The sequence below is a fragment of the Podarcis muralis genome, chromosome 4, assembly GCF_964188315.1.
Source record: "Podarcis muralis chromosome 4, rPodMur119.hap1.1, whole genome shotgun sequence".
Lineage (NCBI taxonomy): Eukaryota > Metazoa > Chordata > Lepidosauria > Squamata > Lacertidae > Podarcis > Podarcis muralis.
The window spans coordinates 94612978-94634988 of NC_135658.1; the positions used below are offsets into that span (position 1 = coordinate 94612978).

General features: G+C 39.8%; 1 protein-coding gene across 2 annotated transcripts; it reads right to left on the reverse strand.

The window, feature by feature from the left end:
- Positions 1-2776: 2776 nt before the first annotated feature.
- On the reverse strand, positions 2777-20589 carry TGDS (TDP-glucose 4,6-dehydratase). Of its 2 annotated transcripts, XM_028728296.2 has the most exons (12): positions 20429-20588; positions 18990-19056; positions 17902-17970; positions 17484-17574; positions 16695-16837; positions 14764-14862; positions 12980-13039; positions 12393-12436; positions 11573-11738; positions 9756-9814; positions 6115-6212; positions 2777-3144 (listed from the first exon to the last, which is right to left on the reverse strand). In XM_028728296.2, the coding sequence occupies exons 1-12, from the start codon at positions 20515-20517 to the stop codon at positions 3059-3061; spliced, it is 1071 nt and encodes a 356-aa protein (XP_028584129.1). In that variant the 5' UTR covers positions 20518-20588; the 3' UTR covers positions 2777-3058. The 2 variants fall into 2 exon arrangements, with proteins under 2 accessions (XP_028584129.1, XP_028584130.1); XM_028728297.2 differs by lacking the exon at positions 12980-13039 and having other exon boundaries at positions 20429-20589.
- Positions 20590-22011: the final 1422 nt, after the last annotated feature.

Here is a 22011-nt window from a genome sequence, read left to right on the forward strand (position 1 = left end):
CAAGAATTACCAACAATAGAAGAATGGCAGATGAAGATGATGGAATTTTCGGAACTAGCCAACCTAACCGGAAGAGTCTGCGACCAGGAGGAGGAGTATCAGGAAGAGTGGAATAAATTTAATGATTATTTAGTTAAATTTGTTAAGTTAAATTAACTGAAAATAGCTTGCAGATGCTTAATGGGCTTAGGATTTTATTTGTTAAGTGATTAATTAATATGTTTAATTCCATAAGGTGAAGATCTAAGGATGCTAATGTTTAAGTTAAATTTCATAGAAATTGGGATTTGGAAAACTGTTAAAAGGACATGCAATGAAATTCAACCAAGGGGATGTGAGGAAGTCACTTAACAAAGTTAATAAGTGTAATTTTCAATAAGGTTATGATTTTTGTTTGTTTGTCTTGTGTGTTTGTTTGTTTGTTTGTTTGTTTGTTTATAATATTGTGAAAACTAATAAAATTTTTGAAAGAAAAAAAAAGTGGGACAAAGGTAAACTACTCCATTTTCGCATCTTTCATTTCAGGAGCTAAACAGAGTTAGGGATTTATAAGCCTTTAGCTCGATTCCTGAATGTGTAGCCTATGCCATTTCAATTATTGTCTGTTCTTTCGCATTTTTCTTTTTTTACACAATATGGACATGTATGCATTCCTCTTGGGCCAGCCATTTACTCAGGTAAGCATTCCACAAAGCCGGCATCTTGTTTAAATTCTCTTTATCACATGTGGTATTTGCATGCTGGTGAATTCTGAGCCCTGCAGAGCTGCTGCTGGCATGCCAACACAGCAGGCATATGGGCCAGCACAAGCGAGAAGACCATTTAAATGACATGACAGCCATAGTTCGGTGGTACAGCACATGCCTTGCACGCAAAAGGTCTCCACTTCCATCCCTGGGTGTCCCCAGGCAGGACTGGGAAAGGCTTCGGCCTGAACCCTTGGACAGCCATTTCTTAAGTCAGTGTCAACAATAGATGAATCAATGGTCCAAATTGGCCTAAGGCAAGCTCGCTCTGTCATGTAGGCAAATGCTTCACCAGTGGCCAGCATGACATGAAATTTGGCCTCAGAATACCATGATCATAGTTTTCTCATACTGAAAGCTTTGGGAAGAGAGCAATGGTAAATTCACACGACCCTTTTGGCACAACAGAATGTGGTTACGGTGTTTTAGACTTGGATTCAATGTTCAAGGGGTTTGACAGAGTGCCTTTATATGACTGCAGTTTGTGATGAAGAATATTTGTCACTTGTTCAGTATCTCTATCAACATAAAGCAATGTACAGTGGTACCTCAGGTTAAGAACTCAATTTATTCTGGAGGTCTGTTCTTAACCTGAAGCACCACTTTAGCTAATGGGGCCTCCCGCTGCCGCCGGGCGATTTCTGTTCTCATCCTGAAGCAAAGTTCTTAACCAGAGGTAATATTTCTGGGTTAGCGGAGTCTGTAACCTGAAGCGTATGTAACCTGAAGTGTATGTAACCCAAGGTACCACTGTCCAGGCTAATTGGGTTTGATATTATCAGTGCCTTTAGATAGAATGTGCCAAGTGGCATCAACAGTACAGTGGATGCTTGGGTTGCAAACGTGATCCATGCGAGAGGCACGTTCTCAACCCGCAGCGACACATCTGCGCACGCACGGGTCACAATTCGGCACTTCTGGGTTCGGTGCAGTGCGCAACCCGACAACACGCAACCTGAAGCGCATGTAACCCAAGGTGTGACTGTAAGTGAGAGACTATGGGAAACATGTCAGCCTGAAGATCTACATTGTTTCCCATTATGTTTCCGAGTACAATTCAAAGTGTTGGTGCTGACCTCAAAAGCCCTAAATGGTTTTGGCCCAGTAGACTTGAAGAGGCGTCTCCATCCTCATCATTTAGCCCAGACACTGAGGTTCAGCTCCAAGGGCCTTCTAGTGGTTCCCTCACTGCATAGTTATAGGGAACCAGACAGAGGGTCGTCTTGGCAATGGTAACTTCCCCGTGGAACGCCCACCCGTCAGATGTCAGGGACATAAACAACTATCTGAAGGCAGCCCTGTATAGGGAAGTTTTTTATGTTTGCCGTTTTATTGGTTTTGGTGTTCTAATTTGCTGGAAGCTGCCCAGAGTGGTTGGGGCAACCCAGTCAGGTGGGCAGCATATAAAAAATAAATTATTGTTGTTATTATCATTATTATTAAGAATAGTAGTAAAGCATGGGAGTTACCTGCCAGATTGCTCAGTGACAAAACAGATGTCAGCTGTTGCACTTTTCTACCTTTTGAATATACAGCTCCAAGTCAAGCTCAGAAAAAGCACCACTGGGTATGTGGCCTACATTTAACATAGTCTTACATTTTAATATTGTTCACATAATTTCACAGGTTCATAGAGTTAAAATACTTTTATGCAACAAGAAAGACAAATTAAATTTGGAAGTACTGTTATTCTTCAAAATAAATTTGAAAGAAGCTATTAGAAATGATAAATATTTGGCATGAGGGCAGGTTTCTATACTGTATTCTTGAGTTCAGGGAAGTCTTTGGCTGTCTACAAAGCTCAATTTCTGTAGAGCAACGAGAGACAGATTTCCTTACCAGATCGTTGAGGATACATGATATGACAGTATTTTAAAACAAGCACGTGGCCAAGCATAGACTTCTGGGACAGGAAGATACAACTACAAAAAGCAGAAAATATTCCTGAACCAAAATCTGCTGCCTGGGTTGTAAAAAAACTATAACCCTGTCAATACAATACATTAATAAATAATTAAAATGCAAAACAGTTGTATTAAAAAGTGCATTATTTAATAAAAATTGCTCCAATTCAATTATTATTTTTATAGAAAAATATTAAAGCTTCAATATTGCACTGGAATGCTGATTAAAAGGCGTTAGCCCTTACAGCCCATACTGTAAAATTGTACTCCATTGTCTTTCTTGATATTATTGATAGTTGACATTCCGTGAATACAATCCTGAGTACAGTTTTTCATTAATGTGATGATCTTGAGGTAGAATGTTTTCCTTCATTATTATTTTTCTTCACAGCTTTGCCGCGGACTAAATCATACAGATTCTTCAGCAACAGGAAAAGGCTCCAAAGCTTTCTCCGCATTCTTCCAGTTGTGGAAGTTTTCTTGATACCATTCAACTAGCACAAGAAAAGGAAGATTTCAAAGCATGAATATGTAATAAACAATCTTACAGTGCTATTCCATGCAGGCTCAAACATACACAAAATCATTAAGTGCAGAGGGTGACAGATTACAGGGTTCTAGTTACTAGCTACAATCAAGACAGTATATTTTTCAGTTTGAAGAAGGTTTCTATCTTGTGATTTTTTTGGTAGCACATTTCAAGGATTCAGGAACCAAAAGGCGCAAATAAAAAGTTTTGGTTTATGATGGTTTAAATGTTGTTAACAGCAGAGCAACAATGCCAGACATTTAGGATTAAGCAGGGCATTTGATCGCCCCTAAAGGAAGTCAATTTCATCTCACAGCATATGTAGACTTGTTTCTCTGGTTGGAACCAGAGAAAGGTATGCAGAACTCTGCTCTCACAACAAGCCAACCTATCTTCCTCTACAGGCCCTTGTGTCTCTTGAGAAGCCACTCCCACTTCTCAAGGTCCACAAGGTTTTAGCACAAGTTGGTGAAACTCAGGCAATTCTTGCACGAGCAGAGTTGGCTTTTGCTCACACACAGAAGGCCCTGAATTCCAGGTTAACTTGTGAACAAATATTTGTCTTATGGAAGTTTAAGTCGAAGTCTGCAGTCCTTTGCCAAGTTTCCAGAGCAGCCTAGGAACTTAATGGGGCACTTAAGCTAATGGTGGAAACCAGTGTTTTTTTTCTGGAGGTATGCATACCCCTAAACATTTTGTAAATCGAAGTTTGGCCTCATTGAGGGGGAGTATTTCAATATGGGTAGGAAAATGAGAGTACCCCTAAACATTTTTTTAAGAAAAAAAAGCACCAACGGCAACCAAGCACATACCACGTCCAAACGTAAATTATGTACCGTAAATTTCGCTCTATAACACGCAGATTTTTTCTCCTAAAAAGTAAGGTGAAATGTCTGTGCGTGTTATTGAGCGAATGTGTGGTCCCTGGAGCTGACTCTCCGGAGCTAAGGGGCAAAATAGGCAAAAATAAGGCAAAAATAAGATCGGGCGGTGGCCGGGCGGAGGGAAGGCGGAAGCTGTTGCTTTCCTGCATTCTGCCTCAGGGTCTTACTGCCCACCCGCTTCTGTTGCTGCGTTTGCTCAAACTCAACAAAGAGCAGGGAATCCCCTGCCCTCCTGGCAAGCAGAGGGTTAAGGAAATGATCGAGTCCTTCCGTGCAGGCTCCAGCCCACCACCTCCTCCTCTCCGTGCTCTAGGGACTCGCAGGCAGCCGAAAAACACGCAAGTGGGAGAGAGAGGGAGGGAGGGAGAGAGAGAGGGGGGGGGTGGCTGGCTTGGGTTTGGTGGAGGGGACTTTTGCTTTACAATGGTAGGTTTCTCATTTCTTTTCCAAAAGCAGAGAGCCCTGCCCCCAGGCCCCCTCCAAATTACAGCTTCTCCAAGCAATGTACTGCTGGAGGGAGACAGTATGCTTGTTTGGAAGAGAAACCCTGCTTCCCTGCTCGTAAGTAACAGCAGGCTGGATTGCAGAGTGAGACATGGAAATCTCTGGATTTATATGCTGTATATCAAATATCTTAATCTATACTTTCTAACGCGGCAGGTAAATCAGAATCTCCTGAGCCAGGAGGATTACAGCATCTCTCCTCTCCCCTTCATTAAAAGCCTAATACTCTTCTTTGAAGAAGTATAACGTGAGAATGTTTTTTATATATTTTTTTAAAAGTTCATTTCCTCATTGTGTGCTATACACTGATAATTGCTGCCACAATAACAATTGATTGAAAATGGAATTTAGTCCCCCCCCCCCCATAGAGAGCTGTTCTTCAAACGTTTAGCCTTAATACAGTGGCTGATGTAATACCCTTCTGCTTCACTAGGCATTTTATATAGGGACATTAAAATTGATTTTCTACATCTTGGCAGATGAAAAAAAGTGTGTTACATGCCCTATTGCCCAAAAGTGTGCAAGCACAGAGCAAAGGTTGCAGTGACAGAGGTGGCCAAAAAAGAAATACCGTAAATAAAAAAGAAATCATACTTCGTATATCCTGTCTGTTTTATCCTTAATAGGGACTTTTATAAGCATGGATCCACAGGATCTTTGCATTGGGTCACCCCAAATTCACCATCAGATAACATAGCATGTCCATGGCTACAGCCTGCACCAAAAAAATCACGCACCCACTGTTGCCTAGGGTCGCAGTGGTGCAAAAACGTGGTTACAAAGCATGGATCCACATGGATCCTCAGGATTTTTGCATTGGGCTACTCCAAACTCACTGTCAGATCACATGTCTGTGGCCACAGCATGAACCACAAAAATCATACATCCACTGTTTCATTTAGAATATTTTTTTTCTTGTTTTCCTCCTCTAAAAACTATGTGCGTGTTATGGTCTGGTGCGTGTTATAGAGCGAAAAATACGGTATGTGAAAAGTGCTTATGTGGTCTAGTCTAACAGTTGCCTGGATGTAGATAATTTTTATTCTCATATTTCTTACTGCTTCCCCAACCCCAACGTACAGTGCCTACTCTCAAGCTCACAGAAGCAACATTTATTTCCTCTCTTACCATTACAGCCATACCTTGGAAGTCGAACGGAATCCATTCCGGAAGTCCATTCGACTTCCAAAACGTTTGGAAACCAAAGCGTGGCTTCTGATTGGCTGCAGGAAACTCCTGCAGCCCATCAGAAGCTGCAGAAGCCCTGTTGGACATTCGGTTTCCAAAAGAACGTTCGAAAACCAGAACACTCAGTTCCGGGTTTCGATTGTTCGGGAGCCTAGGCGTTTGGGATCCAAGGTACAACCGTATATACAAACAAAAATACAATGGGAGGTTCAAAGCCTTTACTTTAAAAATTCTAGCTTTAGCTAATTCAGTAAACAGCTTACTCTCCAAAGTAACCTATTAAAAACAGCTCTTTTGAAAACAGTGCTTCCCCGTTTTCCTTTCACTCTCATTCTAGATTCAGTATCAATGCAACATACTGGTTTTCTTTATTCCTTCGTTCCAAGGCACTTTAGGTCTCCAGCCCAAGCTGTGCATTTTTCCAGAATTCATTGGATATCCCAAGTCATTCGTAGGCCTTTAAATAAATGAGAAGAGTGTTATTCCTATGGAGAACTCAAAGTTTCATATAGCAGGTGTATTAATTACCTTCAAAGGACATTTAGAAGTTCAGCACTTTATTCCTTTGTATTAATCTTTAGGCTGCCCTTCCTTCTCCTGTTAAACACACATGATTTACACAGAATAGTCTATATTTACAAATATTACGCACACGCAAGGCACCCAAATAATTTCCAATATGTGACTCAATTACTTCAATCACAGACCTGAGTGTGAGTAATCACAGCAAAGATCAGTCATGTAGGGCAGAAAAATATACTACCACTAACCTCAAACATGGGAAATTTATTTGGAATATTATGGATGAATACCAATGAATTTGAGAAGTTGTAATTGCATTTTCAGGTGACTGTCCCTGGCAGGTGCATAGATATATTCATATACATTCTGATTATGAACACCTTTCGTTTAGTTTTAATTTATATAACCCATCACAATTCCAGTCACTAAATGGGGTGTGTGCAAATTAAAACCATGTGGAACACATAACACAAACATGCCAAATCATATCCCAGTCAATTTATATTTAAAAAAAAAACAAATTAGAAAGGAGTATTATGAACATCCTTAAGCCTTAACACCAACAGCATTTTTCAGGAAATGTATCAAAACATTGAAATGGAGTTTTGAATGCCCTTGCATATTCAAAACTCCATTTCAAAGTTTACTACGTTTCTGTCCCACTCTTTGTCCAAGGAGCTCTCATCGTATCCTAACAACTCTAGAAGGTTGCTTAGGCTGACAGAGTCGTAAGCTTCATTGTTGAGAAATGATTCAACCTCAAGTAAAAAGTAAAGGACCCTCGACGGTTAAAGTCCAGTCAAAGGCGACTATGGGGTTGTGGCGCTCATCTCGCTTCAGGCCGAGGGAGCCAGCGTTTGTCCACAGACAGCTTTCTGGGTCATGTGGCCAGTGTGACTAAACCGCTTCTGGTGCAACGGAACGAGAGCACATGGAAATGCCATTTACCTTCCCACCGCAGTGGTACCTATTTATCTACTGGGACTGGCGCGCTTTCGAACTGCTAGGTTGGCAGGAGCTGGGACAGAGCAATGGGAGCTCATCCCATCGCAGGGATTCGAACCGCCAACCTTCCGATCGGCAAGCCCAAGAGGTTCAGTGATTTAGACCACAGCGCCACCCACATCCCTTCAACCTCAAGTATTCTTGATTCATTACACCACACTGACGACTTCTAATCTCTCATAAAAGAAAACCACTCTTTCTACAACCCTAAATGTTTTAAGCGAGACCATGAATCACATAGATGCAGATGAAACTTTTTATTGGTACAGGTAAAGAAAATGAGATAGATAAGAACAAGTCACATTTAGGACTATTTCAGTTGCTGCATCTAGCAATAAACAACATTAATCATACTTAGAGGAGACCTACTGAAATCAGTTATCTTAAGTCCATTGATTCAATCATTCTGCGCGAATTCAGATGAGGGGATTACTGTGTTAGTTTTTCTTATTATATATAACATTTCTGTCCTGATTTCAAAAGTTCCTTTCACATTGAAGTACTGGAGTGGCGGCTTTTTGATCGATATATCACCATGTTACACTAAATTGATTGATATATCACGTTACATTAAACTGATATACTACCATGTTACACTAAATTTTAAATGGCAGGAAAGGAGTGCATGCTGGGATACCACCCCAAAATTTGTCACATGAAATTACAACGCCAGATTCCTGTGGTTTTCCAAGCTAAAAGAGTTGGATACAGAATTTATCTGTAAAGCAATTAATGCTAAATTCAACTAGATTTCCGTTGTGTGAAAGATCAAATGCAATGCAGAAAATAACAGGAAATGCCAGGAAGACAAAAAAATTGCCGTGTGACCGCAGACCCAATTGAATATCTCTTGTGATGTTTTGGGTTTTTCAAGAAGATGCTTCATTATACGAAATCTTTAACTGAATTGCTTCAAGGAACTATAAAACAGAAATAAAATATTCCAGTAAAAATAATGGGTAGTTTGCCTCATTACTTTTATATCCAAATCCAAGTAAAGGGTCTTTGTTTAACTGTAGCAATAAACTATAAGCTACTTTCAAATAGTTAAAATCTCAAGCAAGTCACTTGATGGTTGGTAAAATATAAAAGCAGTGTCTACGCCAATATGAAATGCAGTGACTCAGCTTGCATGCAAAGCTACAGCAAAGGTTTGTTCTGGGTTCACTGCTCATGGTTTGCCTGAAGTAAGACAAACTGTGAGCCCAAGTTCAGACATAATGCTAAGACAATCACTGCCCCTTTTCAAGCTCTGAGGCTTGGGAGTGTGTATTGGTCTAAACCACTGAGCCTCTTGGGCTTGCTGGTCAGAAGGTCGGTGGTTCGAATCCCCGCGACAGGAAGAGCTCCCGTTGCTCTGTCCCAGCTCCTGCCAACCTAGCAATTCAAAAGCACATCAGTACTAGTACACCCTTGTGCACGTTAATTGAAACAAACAATGTTGTTTAGTGTACAAAACTCACATATACGTACATTAGTAACTGCTATTTTTAAGCAGCATTTGAACATGGTTTGGCATGGAGTCTACTAGTTTCGAAAAGTCACTGGGATCCCTGTACCACACTTGAATCAGCGCCTGAATGAGCTTCTCCATAGTTGTACAGTCTGCAGCACGGAGGCGACTTTTGCATATAGCCCACAAATTCTCAATGGGATATATGTCTGGGGAATTCCCTGGCCAATCAAGTACTGCTCTGTCATGAATTTCTTCACCACTTTTGATGTGTGACAGGGGGCTAGGTTCTGCTGTAATATCCCAGTACTGTCAGGATACCTCTTTTCCAGCTCTGGAATAACTCTTTTTCGTAGAACCTCAATATATTGTGGCGAGCGCATCATTCCTTCTATTGGCTGCAGGCTTCCGACACCATAATGATAAGTGACTTTTCGTGTTTGTTTTGACTACAGGATTATGAGTAAGACAGAAAACATGCTTTGTTTCAATTAATTTGCACAAGGGTGTAGATAAATAGGTACCACTGTGGCGGGAAGGCGTTTCTGTGTGCTCTGGCTTCTGTCACAGTGTCCCATTGCGCAAGAAGCGGTTTAGTCATGCTGGCCACATGACCCAGAAAGCTCTCTGTGAACACGCCGGCTCCCTCGGCCTGAAAGCGAGATGAGCACCACAACCCCATAGTCGCCTTTGACTGGACTTAACCATCCAGGGGTCCTTTACCTTTACCTTTTTACCTTGGGCAACCAGGACCAAACTCACCTTCCTATCCTGGAGCAGGAAAGGATTGTACAGCAAAGCTCCATGCTTGCCTCTCCATGCCACAGCCCAACCTACAAAGGGTGGGGGTTGGGGGGCAGAGGAGCTCAAAATTTGGCTTCGCTGTAACATAAGGAAAACATTCTGTACCACTAAAGAAGAGGACACATAATATTACCCAAATTAAGATGGCATCTGAAATCCTGTGGGATATTTTACAGGACAGGACAAAATATTTGAAACGAAATAATAATATCTTACCTGTCTTTAACATAATCCATCCAATATTCTGTCTCTGCTTCAGAACTGGTATTTTTAATCTGTAAATCAGTAAGGTGGTAGGAGATCCACATCAGCAGTGAGAGATTTAACATTTAACAAAATGTTTTTATTTCTATTGCATTGTAAGCATTGTAATGAACAGATTTCCACAAAAATTTCCAACTCTGTTTTGTTTAAAATGTAGATGATTCCCAAGTGCTCCTAGTTGTATCTATAAAACTATTAAGTAAAACAAGAGATGTAAGTTGTGAGAAACACTCAAGCGGCTGTAAATAAATCTTACATTTAAGATGCTAAGTGCTAGCTAGTCGGCCCAAATCAAAGGTGTTTATCGTTTGGTCTATGTGACTAACGTGGTTAACTAAATATATTCTGAGCCATGCAATATTGACCATAATATAAGAGCGTGAAGCCATGCAGATACGTGATGAGGATTTGCCCTAGTAGTTTGAATGGAACTACCTTGCATCTCTTAAAGAAAAAGAAGAACTGGCGTGTTCTTATATAATTGGTGATACCTGAAAGTGTCAGGAAGGGAGACTCCAATTGAATTAATGGGTACATCCATAAACACAACATTTCAGTGAGGAGCCCACCATAGGAAGTCTGCTGTAATTAGGCAAGCCACATTCTTCCCTGGACTGAACTTGGGGGGGGGGGGGGACTGGTTTGAGCAGAAAATGGATTGGGGGCTGTCACACGGAAGGTGGAGCAAGTTTGTTCTCTCCTGCTCTAGAGGGCAACACCTGAACCAATGGCTTCAAGTTACAAGGAGATTCTGGCTAAACATCAGAAAGAATTTTCCGATGTTAAGAGCTCTTTGACAGTGGAACGGCCTCTCATGGAAAAGGGTTGACCCTTCTTCCTGGAAGGTTTTTAAGCAGAGGTTGGATGACCATCGGCAATGGATTATTTAGTTGAGATTCCTGCATAGCAGGGAGCTGAACTAGATGACCCTCAGATCCCTTCCACCTGTACAATTCTAAGATTCTACCCTATTAACCTTCCTCTATGAAAGCCTAACTGATTTCTCTGGCATCAATAATGAAGCCACTCATCTTGTCATTGAAGTTTTCCAAGTGTTGTGGGAGGTGATTATTATTATTATTATTATTATTATTATTATTATTATTATTATGTATTTTGTGTTCTCATTTTGTATTTTATGTTGTGAAACACTATGGGATCTTTGGATGGAGGGCAGCATACAAATTTAATAACAGCAATAATAATAATAATAATAGGTACCTCAGGTACCTCAGGTTAAGTACTTAATTCGTTCCAGAGGTCCGTTCTTAACCTGAATCTGTTCTCAACCTGAAGCACCACTTTAGCTAATGGGGCCTCCTGCTGCCGCCGCACGATTTCTGTTCTCACCCTGAAGCAAAGTTCTTAACCTGAAGCACTATTTCTGGGTTAGCGGAGTCTTTAACCTGACACGTATGTAACCTGAAGCATATGTAACCTGAGGTACCACTGTATAGGCAAAAAGAGGTTAAGTCAAATGTTTAAACATATAAGCATGCGAGTGCTAGAAAATAAACAAAAAAACCAAAAACAGAGAGCCTGCCTGAAATATGATGGAAATGAATTTGTCAACACAGGATCAAAGGCAGAGCAAACAGACCCCACTGGTTAGTAAAATAAAACTTTGCACATGCTCCCCCATTTCCAAATGTATCTGCACACACACATCTTACAGAGTCATTTACTGAAATGTATCAACAGAGTTCATTTGTCCTAGTCAGTATTTATTGCTACTAAGCCACCAATTTCCAACACTGTTTATTACTCACTAGATGGATTAATTCCTTTGCAAGTTGTGCAATCGACATCTCAAAGCTGGTCCCAATGTTGTAGATTTCCCCGGGCTGCCCCTTCTTCATAACAGTAAGAAATGCTTCGACTACATCACTGGCATAAAGAAAATTTCTTCTCTGAAGTCCTGAGCCATGAATACAGCTACAAGCAAGCAAGATAGTGCATACATTTAGCACTGCTTTTCAAACGCTATTCTAACATTCCAGCCAGGTTTGCAAAATTATAAAATGCTTACAAAGGGCAAAGCGAAAAGTATGTGATAACAAAACACAACCTCCATTCATGCTAATTCTTCACAATGGCAATAAACCTGGTGGCACGCACAGCAAGTTACAAAGAATTACGGAAAAGTGGCTATTGCAAAGCACCCTGTGTCAGACTTTGCACTACAGAGTGTGTCCTAGCAGTGTTAAAACACATAAGAGGTGTAAATCCATGTCAATGAGAAGCTACAAGACTAAGAAAACAAATCTTCTTTACCCCAGCATTATACATTCTCTTCAGCCAAGCTTTTAAATTAGCGAAAAGCATGAAACAGTGACTCTGCTATGTCCAGCTCTACATCTATGACCTCTTGTGGTGGGACAGAGTATTAAGAAACCTATTGTTGATTAAAAGCAGTTGTGCATGCAGGTTTTGTCCCAGGGCAGTGCGGTCTCAAAACGTGACCCATTTTACTGTCCGGACTAGTTTTTAGCATGGGGTGTTCAGTTTCAAGGGTATGTCACTGACTTAGCTTGCCATACACTTATAACGGGGGGGGGGGGGGGGACCGAATATGACCGTGATACATACCATTTTCTGTTCTGCTGCAAGCGAGAAATGAACTTTGGAATAACCTAAGAAACATTAAAAATAGGCAGCAATTGTTAATGCTGGCTACTTAAAGAGAATGATAAACCTTTCATCTTTTTTGAAATATTTGTGTGAGAACATATTTAATTCTAGCAACGGACAGTAATAAAGACCACCAATCACTTGTAGCAGTACCTTCTCTTTTTTTAAAGGGAAGGGGCTGAAACCACAACCTGCTCCATCTCCTAAACAGCCAATTAAAAGCCAAAATGTTTTCAATTATGGGTTCTGCACACACAATTTTGGCTGCTGGATCGGAGAGGTGAACTGGATGGGTAGCACTTAGCTGCATGCATGGTTCCTCACCCAGCTGGGATTTACTATTTGCATGGAAGCCTATTTTCACATGCTAGAATCCCTAGCTAGATGATTGGCCAACTCTTGATATTTGACGGCATGCACGTTAATAAGCAGTAATTCTACAGAACAGAGACCATGTAATAAATACTTGGCAAAGTACTGCGACTTGTTAACTGAGGGCTCACAAAGGGTTTGTTTGATAAAAGAAATGCCTTCATCTCACTTACTTTTTCTGGAAACTGATGGGGTCCATAAACATTGCTGCTCCGCGTGATAACCACTGGAAACTTTAAAGGATATACTATGAGTGTGCCAGCACAAATTCAAGGAGAACAGCCATAAAAAAGCTTGCGGTGGCTTAGATTCTAACTCAGGTTCCACTGGTGAGGGACATCTCCCCTTCCTCCCACCACCCAGCTGATTTTCTCCTGTGAAATCTGCTCTAGGGTGTTGGTATATCCTCCCAAGCAACATAAGAAGCATGTGAGGGGAGAGACTTCATCAGGCAAGGCCTTCTTCCATCTGCCTTGCCCCACGCGCCAGTCTCTGTTTCTCAATCTGTATTGTTTTTTTGATTATAGTTTAGAAATTATTTCTTATAATTGTTAAGAGTGGATTTCTGTTTAATTTTTTATATGCTGGTATTTAATATTATTCTATACTATTCTAATGGATCGTTGTATATTACTTTCTTTGATATAAGTTGCTTATTTTAAAGTTATGTTTTATTATCACATTTTTTAATTGGATTAGATTGTTGTAAGGTGTACATTCTTTGTTTCTTCAGCTTGTAAGCCACCTTGGGTATTGTAAAATAGAAATACTGTATACAAATTAAAAGCGGAGTGAAATGAAAAAAATCATGTCCTAGCCTCACAGCTCCCTCTGCAAATGAAACAAGGCCACCTGTGTGCATGGGACTAGTAAAGATACAAACCAATGCCTTCTTCCACAAACAGAAGAAGCAGTAAGTGGTGCACTTTTCACAGCTCTGAAGAATATCAGCTAAGATCAAAATAATACACTTTTGGGATAGGACTTTGGGCCCAATTGCATGTTATACAATGTCATGCCTGGGCTTATCACCATGTACACAAACCAAAAAAACCTTGCTCCTTGACAAGCATACCTATACAGTGGTACCTCGGGTTAAGTACTTAATTCATTCCAGAGGTCCGTACTTAACCTGAAACTGTTCTTAACCTGAAGCACCACTTTAGCTAATGGGGTCTCCTGCTGCTGCTACGCCGCCGGAGCATGATTTCTGTTCTCATCCTGAAGGAAAGTTCTTAACCTGAAGCACTATTTCTGGGTTAGCAGAGTCTGTAACCTGTATATCGTGCCACGTGGCCACCAGGCCCAGCAGGAGTAATCAGTGGTGCTCTATTTTAAAGTATTCCTTGCTTCCAATATGGAGAAGCAGAAAGGGGACTCTGGGACATGCTTCACTTCTCTTTGGAGTCAGAGGCTAAACAGATATTGTTGAAAGAGGGAAAAGCCAGACCTTATCAGGAAACTGATACCTGTGGTGCAGCATTTCACAGAAAACCGTAAACAAGCATAGCAAGTTTAGCAGGTTACATATCAAGTTGTTAAATGTTCATTTTTTGTTGTAAGCAAGCCCACAGCAAAGATATAACTACCATATTTTATACTGGAAATCTACTATGTATTTTAAAACTCACTAGTACCAGCATAGCAGGGATAGCCAATATTGAGTCCTCCAGTCCTACAGCTCCCATCAGCCCTAGCCAGCATGGCCAATGGTGAGGAATGATGTGAGTTGTAGTCCCATCGTATCTGGAGGACACAACATTGGCTAGCCCACTGAACATAATGAAGTTGACTTCTGACTAAACGTATATAGCTTGCGGTGGTAACTTCTTTAACCTCAGTGTGGGTTCTTGTGCATTTCTTCTGTGTCCAAAACATCTTTGGGCATATGGACCATGTTCAGAAATCCAAATAATTAATAATAGTACCTAAAATATCAAGTTTCATTTTTGCTTACCTGGTATCTTTCCCAATATGACTGGACAATGCATTCAGCCGCTGCCTTAGAAGCTGCATAAGGATTTGACGGTTTTTTAGATGAGGATTCATCAAATTCCTAGAACAATTTTTTTACATGCCAGACATTCAAAGTCTTAAAAAGAATTTACATTGATTTACAAGCCAGCTTAAAATGACTCTTGTTAATGGCCCGATTCTCACATAATGCTAAACTATGGCTTATTTAACAAACCTCAAATTAACCATGAGCTGTCTGATAAAGCAGCAGAGAACAGCTTGTTCCTCCACTGTTTGGGAATTTAACACTAGCCTTGTGTCTTTGTAGCTTAGTGAGCACCTGGGGTTAAGCAACCAAACAAACTATGGTTAAGGAAGGGTACTAGACTCACACATTAAGAGCAAGTCATAGGTAAATCAAAGCAGGGTTCGTAAACCAGCAACAAATCACAACTTTATATTCTGGTTTCTTGGTAATAAATAAACCACAGTTATGTCATTTGCCAGTGTTTTCAGGAAACAGTAATTCATAGCTTAAATAGTCTACAAACTAGACTAGTGATTGAGGATAAGCTTGAAACTAGAAACATTAAGTTACTAATGTAGCAATAATTCATAGAAACGTTGTTCAGTTTAGCTAATGGTTGCACAATACTAAATTCCAGATTTATATACCAACAGTAATGTTTAAGATAGTTGTGGAATTGCATGTAAATTGTTACTAAAGACACCTTTCCTTTTTTGGTTTGAGTTAACACAAATAAGCTGTGCAAGCTTGCCAAAAACATGTAATAAATTAAAAAAACACCACCACCGCTTTGGAATAAACACAAAATGCTATATATGGAGTGGAAAAATTTAAGAGGTTTTTCTCATTGCTAATAAATTAAAAAATAAAAGAATTAAAAGATAGTCTAGTAGCACCTTAGAGACCAACTAAGATTGTTCTAGGTATACGCTTTCGTGTGCATGAAGAGTATCTGAAGAAGTGTGCATGCACACGAAAGCTCATACCTAGAACAAACTTAGTTGGTCTCTAAGGTGCTACTAGACTATTTTTTTATTTTAAAAAAATAATAATTTAATTTTCTTTTATTTCGACTGCATCAGACTAACAAGGCCACCTACCTGAATCTTTCTCATTGCTAGTTATCTAACATTATACCCAAATAATACTTCCACTCTCTGATTAGCAGTAGTGCTAAGAAAAATCTACCCCCAGCTAAGCACATAAGGATAAAATACTAACCCACTTACCTAGAAGTAAGCCCTGCTGAATTCAATAGGGCTTACTTCTGAGTGGATGTTGGTTAGGATTGTGCTGCAAGATACCCTAGAGGGCCTGATCCTTTTCCTAGCAGATGCAGCTGAAATCATGGAAAAAGGGAGAGTGGTCCTGTCTACCTATATAGTATAAGGAAACCACCCTGCCCAAAGCGTTCTCCTAAATTCAACTCTGACTACCTTTACCAGTAATTAATATTTTACTCTTCCTCCGTGACAAGTGAGGTTTCATGTTCCATCCTCTTACTGAAAAAAAAAGTATTTACTTGCACAGCAATCCTAAAATACCAAAGTACTAACCAAAACTCTTGCATCCTTTAAAGACAGCAGAATCGAAAGCGCTTTAGGTCAAATTTGTACCAGCACATTCCTTCTGTGTAAGATTATCATTATCTTTTGGTTATTTTCAAGTGGCCAAACATTGGTGTAAATGTAAAACAATATGCTTACTAAGCTGGAAACAAGAGAGGCTCAGTTCCTAATGTTTGTCTATTTTTATTGGTTGGTCATGGGAAGTAAAGTGGTACTAGTTAAACAAAGCTAACAGTCTCCACTTACTGGTCATTACAGGATCATGGCCTGTTTAGTTCACCCAAGAGACAAACATGAAGGTAAGAGATGTAAGAAGCTCATTTAATTCAAGCTCACCTTGTTGTAGCTTCCCCCATAAACTTCATCAGTACTGACATATATGAACTTCTCCACATTAGCCTCATAAGCAGCACCAACCAGAATGCAAGTTCCATAAACGTTGACATAGTTGAATTCAAGCTTATGCCAGAAAGAAAGATCTAAGTTTTGAGACAAAATAATAAAGAGAAATGTACGTCAAGCTTGGTACCAAAAAAGCCTGAGGCCATGATCTCTGGGGGACCTTCAGACCTACAACATGAACTTAAGTAAAAGAAAAAATGTTGTCTCTATATGCAGTATAACAAAACTACTCTTAAGAGAGCAATCCTACATACAAGAAGCTGGTATAAAGCAAGCCAAAGTAAATTAAGCCATGATAAAGTTCCACCCAACCCAAACTCCACTCAGCAGCAGAGCTACTGCAGGGTGATCCCCACGGGGCCTAATAATAACAACAATAATAATTTTATTATTTATACCCCACCCATCTGGCTGGGTTTCCCCAGCCACTCTGAGCAGCTCCCATTAAAGACATTAATCAGGTCCATGGGCCAGATGTTCTGTGCCACTCACAGCAGCAGCAGATTAACACCTGACGTCAAAAGTTTAAGCAATGATGAATCAAGGGACACAATGGCAAAACAGTAAAACATAGCAATTTACGCACATTGTCACTAGGAGGGACAGCAGGATAGGTGTCCAGCTATGTTAGCAGTGCCAGCATAAGCAGTATCCTCTGCCCCTCGCGCAAAAACTGGAAGCTACTACTACTAGTAGATTATTGTAGTGACATGCAATGCTCACCTACATGTGTTTGAGCTGCAAAATGTAGCACTATATCAAATTTCTCAGCCTCAAATAATTCTTTTACAAAACTGGGTTCACAGATATCCCCCTAGAAAAGATGAAAAGTATAAAATTAGTAGTCAACATCAGGTTTGGTTATGTATACCCCCAAATTCTTAAACTACACCAAATTTTACTTCTGCTGCAGAAAATTTAATATTTTCACTTCACAAAGCTCTGTGGAGGGATGCTCCAGTCAGTTCTAACTTCAGTGTACACAGTGAAATACTCAGTAACAAAGAAAAGAAAAAGCTTCCAGTTCCATGTCAGTTAACAAGACTTACGCTCAGGTAAGTCTGTACAGGATTGCAGCCTTCATACTGTAGATGGTTTTTAAAATAACAATGAATTACAAAAAAAAATATGTATAGTTTACCTGGATAAACTTGTAGTTCTGTCTCTCAGAAACTCTCTCAAGATTTTTTAAGCTTGCACAATAGTCCAGCTTAACAGCAAAAAAAGAAAATAACAAAGAAGTTTTATTTCTAGAGTCAAGCCTCTGCTCCTCCATTTTATCTCATAGAATTCTCTTCCAACCCACCTTCTCTGTATCTTGGGACTAGTACAAATCAATCCTTTTAATTAAACTCAGGTGTGTCTTAGTTCAAAATAAATGAAAATCATCACATCCACATTTCAATTACAAAAATAATGTCAAGAAAATGAATTCTTAAGAGAGAGAAAAAGTATAATGAAAGCAAAGATGTGTTTAATGACAAATCCTTGGTCTGCAGAGTTAATATCTGAAGGAGATATAGAGACTGTATTTTCATTATAAACACTTCCAAGGAAGAGTTTAATTTTTTATTTACATGGATAAAAGTGCAAGACACACAGTACTGGTCAATGAGAAGACCAAAAGCCAGGATTACAAAAAGAAACAGTGTGGAAGTCAGTAACAGCAAGCTGTGAAGGTTAAGGAGTTTTTTTCTTCATTAATGACAATGCACTGAACTTCATCTTTTAGAATCTGTTACCGGGTAAAATATGTATCATATGAAGAAACCTTAAGTGGTATCTCTAATCTATACTCTGAGTGATCCTTCAATTTATATAAGAACAAGGAGGTATATTGAGGAGGTTTGAATGAATATTTTTATGATAGCAACAAAGCAACTGAATAGGGTTTGGATCTAGTATAACCTTAGGCCACCTTAATTTACACTAGCTCACTTTACATCAGCTTCTTCTGCATGGGATTTTTCCCTTAGAGCATGGCTATTTGGATTAAAGTGCTGCAAACATTAAAATCTCATTTACTGTTGTTTATCTCCAGAGCTAAGTAAATAGAGTATTCTGTAAGAAATTGGCCTTCCAGATCAAAATTCACCATGGCAGCACATGCTTATGAGTTCCATGGCTTACTTTAAAATCAAGAACTGAAATCTTGCATGCAGTCACTGATTGCCTGTCAAGTATATGTTGGTTTGCTACTTTATGTTTATTTAAGCAAAAGAGTCTTACCTTATCAAGATTAATAATCATATAGTTTGGATGCTTCTCTACGAGGGAAACCACTACATGAGATGCACTGCAGGTTTTGAGGAAAAAACAAAAAATCAACATATTTCAAATTCAAACTGCATTGATTTCAGATGCATTTCCAAAACAAGTACACACATGTACCAGTCCCATGCTGCTCCCTGGTTTCTGCTGCTACGGTCAGATTGCTTTTTCTGTCACTAAGACTGGCACACCGCAAAAGAGTCTTGTGGCAATGTCTCATGAACTGTCTCTCAAGAAATCAGCCTGAACCGAGAAGCAAATCTCAGTGGAAAATATATTCATTTGTGGAGCTCTTAGAATATTTGTTTGTAAACTTTTTTCAGAATAATCCAAAATATTGTTTTCTTTAAGAAGCAACTGTGGTTTTCTTTAAGAAACAAAAACATAAAAAGCTTCTAGCAAATAAGCAACTTACCTATCCACCTCCAAATAGTTTGAACTTCCTACCCCTTTATTAGGGGCATCAAGGAATAAGTGACACTCTTTCCAGTCACACATATTAGGATTTCTTTATTTTTACAGTCATGGAAAACATGACATGGGCCTCATGAATGAACTTCAATGGAGAAGAAGCATAAGACACCTTTCTCTTTTTTCAAACCCATATTTTCTGAGAAGGAAAGCTTAAAGCCTTTAATCCCTTGCCCCAAATTCACCCCAACCCAACCCAAACTTGTAAGCGGACGCAAGCCGAATCACGAATGGTAGGTAAAGAACGACCCTGCAGCTCCTCAGATAGAGGAATTATACAAAAACATATTGCTTTCCTCTCTTTTTTTTAAAGTAGTAAACACAAGCAAGTTTGTTTTTTTGTAAAGAACTTCAATGGAGAAGAAGCATAAGACACCTTTCTCTCTTTCCAAGCCCATATTTTCAGAAAAGGAAAGCTTAGTAGGTAAAGAACGACCCTGCAGCTAACCAAGTAGAGGAGTTATACTAAAACCTATTGCTTTCCTCTCTTTTTTTTAAAGTAGCAAATGCAGGCAAGTTGTTGTTTTTTTTAAAGACTGTCAATGGAGAAGCATAAGACCCCTTTCTCTCTTTCCAAGCCCATATTTTCTGAGAAGGAAAGCTTAGTAGGTAAGGAACTACCCTGCAGGAATTATACTAAAACCTATTTTTGCAAGCTTTTCTTTTTTAAAAAGGAAGTGGTACTCCGGTAATTTATGCAATCTAAATTTCGCAAGGCTGCTTGAAAGGCACGCTGCCAGAGAAAGCAGGCCAAAAGTTTTTGGTTTTTTAAACACACACACACAACCCTAGGCACCTTTACTCAAGAGTAAGCCCACCCCATCCTATTCAATGCGCTTTTTGCTCCTTTCGCGAGGGCTTTTAGGAAGCCTGAAAGCCCCCCCCCAAAAAAAAAACACCCCAACCCAACCCAGGCGGGAATTTACATGAAGCCCGCGCCGCCGGTCACCAAAATCCTCTTGGCGAAGTCCGGGGGGAGCGGGGCAGCCTCGGACCCGGACAACCCCCCAGACATTCTCCCCACAGCTGGAGAGCCTTTCCTTCCTCCCTGTCTCGCCTCCTCCTCACCGTCGACGCGTCACTTCCTCCACGGCTGTATACGTCACTTCCGCCCGCTACTGTCACCTACGGCGACCTTTGCACGTGCGCTTCTCTCTGCGTTCTGGGAACGTTGCGCAAGGGGGGGGGCGCGTCGCGGGCATGCGCACTCGGGCGCTCCTCTCTTTCCGAAACTGGGCGTGATAAAATAAAGTTGTTGTTTTTAATAAGATATTTATTAGATTTTATCAAAGAATACACATAAATTTATGAAATAAAAAATTACAAACAATTACAGTATTAAAAAAAGAAGATCGAAATTACAGAAAAACTAAGAAAAAATACAGATAGAAAATACATACAAAAACCGAGAAAGACAGGAAAAAAAGAAAAATTTAAAAACCAATCCAATTTTCAGAGCTTGTAGGCTCATTTGCTTATTTTCTTGACTTCCTCACACCTCCCCTTATTGTATTCCCATTTATATAATTGATTCAGCAAATCCTAGCCTTCTTTCATTTATCTTAACTTCTGATCTTAACCTATTATGACAATATATTTTAATCCATTATCAATCCATATTTACATATTCTTATTACTCTTATTTGCCAACGCCACTTATTTTCAATCCAACATCATTTTAACATTCATTCATTTTACAGTATTTATGCAGATAGTCTGTGATAAAATAAAGTTGTTTCCCCCCAAAAAAGTATTCATTTTTTTCTGTTATGTGGCAGCGATGTGTTTTTTTCTTCTGTCGTCGACCGCCTTGAGCTCGGCTGGCACTGTGCAAAGGCGGCATGCGTTCCTCTTCAACCAGACTTTTGAATATCCTACAGCCTTTTAAATGTTATCCGTGGGAAAAAGGGGGGGAGTTTTAGTTTTGTTTTTTTGCTTTAATTATTTACCTGAGTTTTACCCTGTATTTTATTCTGTGAACCGCCCTTGGACCTCCCATTTAATCAGTGACTCCAGGTGGCTGGGATGACATGTTCAATATATCCTCAAGTTGGCTGACTGGACATTATTACACAACCACGAAGAAAATATATGAAAAGGTCAACTCTGGCAAATTATTTACTCTAATGTGGAGTGTATGTTGCAGTGAGGTGGTCTGGCACCCTTTGCAAATCTTTTTAATTCTGAAACAAAGCAGGTTAGGCAAATAGGCTAGTGGGGTTGGTTTGACTCCCGATAGTTTCAAAATTCCACTGGAAAAACGGTTATGTCCCTGTAGAGATGGCAGTATTGAGTCAGTGGCTCATGTGCTTCCGGCTTGCACTCTTTACAAAGATTTGAGGAATGAGGTTATTACCCCTCTATTATTGTCGCTCGACCATTGCTACTGTGTCTTTTAGCACTTTCTTTTAGCAGATCAAGATGATCAGGTGACAGCAAAAACTGAAAGGCTTAACGGGGGCAATTAGAATAAGATCTATTATTTGATTATTGACGTAAACCTGCAAAA

Bases quoted from the DNA above. Each gene is read 5' to 3' on its own strand.
- TGDS (XM_028728296.2), bottom strand. From the start codon at position 20,517: ATGTCTGGGGGGTTGTCCGGGTCCGAGGCTGCCCCGCTCCCCCCGGAC. The intron at 17,971-18,989 runs GTAAGACTCTTT...TTTGCTGTTAAG, and splicing joins TGATTATTAATCTTGATAAG to CTGGACTATTGTGCAAGCTT. The intron at 6,213-9,755 runs GTAAGATATTAT...ATTTATTTAAAG, and splicing joins ATGGATTATGTTAAAGACAG to GCCTACGAATGACTTGGGAT.